At 33.1% G+C, this 6,395-nt stretch overlaps 1 protein-coding gene across 1 annotated transcript; it reads left to right on the plus strand.

Moving 5' to 3' along the window:
* The first annotated feature begins 2,171 nt into the window (after positions 1-2,171).
* Positions 2,172-4,863, plus strand: LOC8279950 (transcription factor DIVARICATA). Its single transcript, XM_002534661.4, is given in 3 exon segments — positions 2,172-3,502; positions 3,765-4,179; positions 4,182-4,863. Coding segments are annotated over 3 exon segments (1,068 nt in total). The 5' UTR covers positions 2,172-3,068; the 3' UTR covers positions 4,401-4,863.
* Positions 4,864-6,395: the final 1,532 nt, after the last annotated feature.

A 6,395-nucleotide genomic window follows, 5' to 3' on the forward strand; every position in this document is an offset into this window, starting at 1 on the left:
ACAGCTATCGTAGGTGATGGTGTTAATGCAATTATTATTATTATTGCTGGCGATCTGAAATTGTGGATGTGGAGCCCTGATCCCAATTGCTTCTCATCATGTGGTGTGCGGTTACTGCTACTTACTGCAGTATTCGGAACTAGCTAGGAAGGTACTTCCTTCTTACTGACATTCCCGCTTCCAAACACAGCCCAATCACAAACAAAATTACTTCACATCCCCTCATCTCCATTAATTCTTACATGTACTATATATATATATATATATATATATATATATATATATATATATATATATAAATTGTGTAATATATAAATATTTTATATTAAAATTATGTATTTTAAATTATTTAATTATCTATAATTTAATGTATAGTTAGAATATAAACCTAAACTAAGCACTATTTGTGCTAAAATAATGATTTTACTTTTACAAGCGGACCAAAGATTTAATTTTTTACATATATTAGTTATTTTTTTATTCTAAAGAAGATAGTCATTTTATTTCATTTGTTTTAAATTATAGTTTATTTTCTTTTTTAATTATTAGTTCACTAAGTAATTAAAAAAAATGCACTTCATTAGTGAACAAACTTATTATAACACACAAGTAATTCTCAAACTTATATATTTGAAATTGTAGCTTGTATAGAAAGGTTAACATTATTAAAAAAAAAATGTACATTTTTTTTAATTTGCCGTATAAATTGAAAATAAACTATTTTTTTTGAACGGAAAATGTATTTACTTAGTTTTTCCGATTTTTCTTATAGGTGCTTTCTAAAATACGAGAGCAATATGAGATTGACTGTATATATTATACTAAGTATATTATTTTAGTTTGATTGAAACTAAATCATTTACATTGAACTTGGATGAAATTAAGAAAAAGAGAAAGATGTTTTGTTAGATGAATTTTACCCAATTTTGATAACCTTTTCCCTTGTAAGGTTTTCGGATACATATGTACATATACTGAACAGTAGAGTGGCTATTAGGACATATATTTAAGCCTATCTATTATTAAGTCTTGAACAAGCTATTATTTATGCAAAGATCTTGATTTTCCATACAAAGAAGAAATACAAAATGGGTCTCCAACCGTGTGCCATCATTGGTGTCCTCGATCGGTTTGTTGATTTTTATATAATATTGCTATGGTTAGTTTACTGGCATTGCAATAATATTTGTGGGCGCCATCCTAATAATAATAATAATAGATAAAGAAGGAGGAGGAGGAGAAGGGGAGGAGGAGGATGATGAATAGCCCTAAGAAGTTCCATGTATTGGTAAATTTTAACACACGATTATTAGGAATAGAAACATTCTGTGCATACTAGTTTGGACAGTTTAAGTTGGCTGCAATAATCATTTAGCAGTACCGTACCTAAGTTTAGGCTAGCTTAGCTTAATGCCAGTGGCATGTCCAACAATTTTTGTTACTGGGGCTACATAAACACACTTGAATTAACATCAAACAACTCAGATTCTTCTTAATTTGACTTATCTTTTTATTTTGTTTATTTTGACATATTCTTTTTATAAAAACCTTTTTAAAAAGAACTTGACGTTGTAGGATAAGTATAGACAATTATATATACATAATACACCCATGTTTTATGGTTAAGAAGATATATAAATATAAGTTTATTTTCGATTGGAATAATGTTCATACTAGAATATATTCATGTGAATTTAGTTCGATGTATAAATTATAGATTATTTAATAATATTATAAATATATGTTATTATTCAATTAGAATTAAAAACTACTGCATAAAAATAAAACACATCATAAAATAATATTATATTTAAAAGGTGTGACTGTGACAGGAGAAAGTAAGAAGTAATAAGCACTGATAAGAGATTAATGAGAATGGAGCACTTAATAAATAGAGAGAAAGAAGCATTATTGACAAAAAAACATTGTGTCACATACATACTTGAGCTAAACGTCAACGCTGTCAAAGTTGGTGCTTGGAAAGCTTTTCTTAAAGGTTGAAATTACGAAGATACCCATAACCAGCCATTCTACTGCCCAATCAAATAGTTGCCTTTTACAATTCACACTTGGATTGGGCAATGTTATATTTTTCACATATAATTAGGGGAACTATTTTTTCGGCAGCAGCGCCCACAAACACAATATCTACCAATCACAACTCAACAGCACATTTGACTCCCTTTTTCACTCTCCTTTTCTCTGCTCATTTTTCTGTTCTATAGATCCCCCCTTCTGTTCTCTCTCTCTTTTGCAACTAGTAACAGAGGAGCTGTGGCATATTTATATTCACTTCTTTACTTCTATTCACTCATTTTGCTTTGCTTTACTTTGCTTTTTAGAAAGAAAAAAAAAAAGAGAAATTCTTGGAATTTAGCTCAAACAGAACCAAAGATAGGGAAAGCATAAATTTTGTTTTGCCACTTTCTCCTCTGTTTTCTCTGTTTTTCTCAATTGGGTCTTTCTACTTTTTCATGTTCTTTTAATATCCTTTTTTCTTTTTTCATCCAGAGAAGCAGAGCTTTGCAAATTGAATCTCTCTCTCTCTTTTATTTTTTTCTTTCCCCTTCTTCTTTGTGACCTTCAATCAAAGTTGTAAAATTTATGGCTCACTTCTGTTTGCTTTATTGAATTTGATATCTTTGTTGGTTTTCTTGATCAAATTATTGAATTGTAATCTAGGGTTTTATAATTTATATATTAAATAACAAGAAATTAAGATCTACTTTTTGTTATTAGCTTCTTGAATTTTCCTTGGGTTCTGGAAAGTTTTGTACTTTATTTTTTTAGATTCCTAAATTTGTGCTTATGTAAAAAAGAAAACATAGTTACTTTAGATTCTATTCAAATGCTTCGTCTTTGATTTGATAACTCTTCAGTCATAAAAACTCTCCACTCCTTTCCTCTGCTGCTGCATTTTCCTATCTGTAATCTCTTTTCTCTCTCTTTGAATTCAAAGGGAGAGGACAAAACGAACAAAACCCATAAACAAAGCACCAAAATTTTCTCTTGTATAAATAACATATCAATGCTATGCTTGCTATTTGCTTGAATCGTACGGTGTGACTATGAATCAGGGACTTGAAATCCTCTCTCCAGCTTCTTATCTTGAGAATTCAAACTGGTTATTTCAAGAAAGTAGAGGAACCAAATGGACCCCTGAAGAGAACAAGAGGTTTGAGAATGCTTTAGCTTTGTTTGATAAAGATGAGCCTGATAGATGGCAGAAAGTAGCTGCCTTGATCCCAGGAAAGACTGTTGGTGATGTAATCAAACAGTATAGAGAATTGGAAGAAGATGTTAGTGATATTGAAGCAGGCTTGATCCCGATTCCCGGTTACAGTAGTAGTAGTGATTCTTTTACATTGGAGTGGGTTAATGGTAATCAGGGGTATGACGGCTTTAAGCAGTATTACACTCCTGGTGGCAAGAGAACCACTGCAACCCGCCCTTCTGAGCAGGAAAGGAAGAAAGGGGTTCCTTGGACTGAAGAGGAGCACAGGTAAATGTACCTATAATCCTACATTTTAGTCTGGGCTAGAATTTGTTGTGTTTGAAAACTGAATTAGTAGTACTGCTGCTAGAATTGAGATGTATTAGTAGTGTTCTTCTGACCTTGTATGAACGCAGTATTATTTTAGGAGATCTTTCTTGTACTGCTTTCCTATTGATGTCTTTTTCAGGCAGGTGTATGTTTAGCTTCTGAATTTCGACGGCTTGTAGTTGAATTTGCGTGTTATTTCCTTTTTTTATGGGAACTGCAGGCAGTTTTTGATGGGTCTTCAAAAGTATGGTAAAGGGGATTGGAGAAATATCTCTCGGAATTTTGTGACCACTAGGACGCCAACTCAGGTTGCTAGCCATGCTCAGAAATACTTTATCAGGCAAAGCACAGGAGGCAAAGACAAGAGGCGATCCAGCATCCATGATATTACTACTGTCAATCTTCCGGACACCAAGTCGCCTTCGCCAGAAAGTAAGAAACCATCATCTCCAGATCATTGTATAACAACTATGCAATCACCGAAAATGGTGGGCGTGGCCAAAGGATTATTAGACTGGAAACCACAAAATGAAGGAGCAGCTGCAGTTTTCAACCCAACGAATGGTAATTTGTTGATGTCACCTCTTTGTGGGATATCATCATATGGCCCCAAACTACAGGAGCAAAATCTGCTCAGAGGAACTCTTCCAGGATACCAATTTGGACCTTACAATTTGATTTTTCAGATGCAACCAATGCAACGTCAGTGAAGCAGGCTCCTAAAGATCTAGAGTTTTTTGAAGGTATTGAGATGCACCACATGTTATTCAGTGATATTGGGTACCTTGTCTGTGCCATGTCATCGAAACATGGATCTAATGTGAATATGTTAATGAGGGCTTGTTTTAATCCATAGTTATTATTAGACTTTTACTAAATGATCAGTTAGTTCCATGTTGTGATTCCATATTCATATCTGAATCATTGAACCTGAAAGGAAAGCTTATTTATGTGAAGCTTATCCTTTCTACAATCTTTTTTTCTTTTCTTTTTGGGTGGTCATCTTCCTGATTGTACGTTTGGCAATTGATTGCAGTAGCTTGCAAGCCCTTTTCAGGTTGAAACCTGAGCGTGTTAGCAGTTCTGCCATTTGCTTGACAGACAGACATCCAAAATTGAACATGAGCATGAAAGAGTCAAGAGTAGATGATGGCACCCTCTTCAATTATTGAGTCACTTGCATAAAGTAGATGCAGCTGCCACAGTCCACATTGTTGAATGAATTACATTATAATGTATAATTTCATTCAGATTCTTTGCTGATTGTATTTGATATTGAATAAAAGGCAGTGCTTAAATCTGAGAGGAAATTCTTGAGACGACACGCGTAGCATATTTGTGCTCTACTTATCTATCTCCTTCTATTAACCCAAGTTGATTTGGACAGTCACTTTATCATCAGATGCTTGGTCCAAATTCTTCTTATTCAGAAGAGTTTCTCCTCTTTTCCCCTAATCATATAATTTAAGCTCACTTTCTTTCTTTTCCTTTTTGTTTTTTCAATATAGGGTTTAACTTTTTATTTGATTCGATCAATTGACTGAATTTGACAATCGAATCTTGACTGAAGCTTGATTGTAAGGGCCACTAATTCAAGCATCTCATGCTTCATTCTCTGTTCTTTTCTTTTGTTCTGTTTCTCCAATTCAACATTGCAAACTATGGTGTAAAAAGATCCTTCAATATGTTCTAGTGACTAAATTAATTAAAAAATCTCATGTGACTATAAATATTAAAACCAGATGTCATTGTGTAGTAAATCATGGTTCTTTTCTTTTTTCTTAATATTATTATTATTATTCTTTTGAGTATGAAATTTGATGCTAATAGTGCTCTCCTTGTGACCCTGTTCTTTAAAAGAGAATCTAACTATTTTCTAGGAGATGCTGGAGTCTCAAAGCTCATAGTTAAATCAAAGGGCAGATTATATAAATTTACCCAATGCCCCAAAAAGTTCTTGAAGATTCTCCTTCTTGTGTTGCTGATATTTATCACCTTTTTAATTCTTTTTTCGTTCTTTTTTTCCTCTAATGAAAGGAGTTTCACAGCAAGAATCTTCCCTCTAATTATTCGCATCACATCAGGAACATATGATATATAGTAACCATAAAGATCAGTATCTATCTTCTTATACATTATTTGCATAAAAAGATAAATTAAGTTCCCATATGACATTAAAACTCTTTTTAACTATTACGATAAAGGGTACTTTGTGTCTTATGCTTAAGTTGAGGGGTTAAGTAGTTTTTATGTGGCAATGTAAGAAAATCTATACTCTTATAATGGCAGATATCTGTAATGCATTTCAGGGCATGTTAGACAGACTTGTCCACCAACTCATTGGCTTGGCCACCATCTGGGCGTTCTCTGTATGATTAAGTTTTGATGCATTGTTCACTGAATTGTATTGCTTAAGCAATTATCAGATATCATAGAATGTCTGTCCACAACCCACAAATGACAACATGGAAACTTTCATGTTCCCGTTGCAGTTGGATTTTCTTTTCTTTTCTTTGGAACCCTTTTCAAGTTTCTGTTTGTCTCCTTCCTTTTTTTGCTGTTGCTGCTGCTAATTGTTTGCACTAACATCTTTGTTGTTTATGCAATGCAATATTGATGAAAAGCCTAGTGCCCCATTACATTGTTTGCACATAACATTCATGGTCCCCCCACTAGACAAACCAATTCAAGGCAATATGAGCAATTTGAAAAAAAAAAAAAAAAGAAAGAAAGTTTGATAGACATTTTCTTTGATAAATGACAAAACTACCCAATTTTTCTTTTACAAAAGGAGCAACTTTTTTGCAAGTTGCATTAGTGAGCACTCTGGATGCTTTATTCTGGTTTTTTT

The sequence above is a fragment of the Ricinus communis genome, chromosome 10, assembly GCF_019578655.1.
Source record: "Ricinus communis isolate WT05 ecotype wild-type chromosome 10, ASM1957865v1, whole genome shotgun sequence".
Lineage (NCBI taxonomy): Eukaryota > Viridiplantae > Streptophyta > Magnoliopsida > Malpighiales > Euphorbiaceae > Ricinus > Ricinus communis.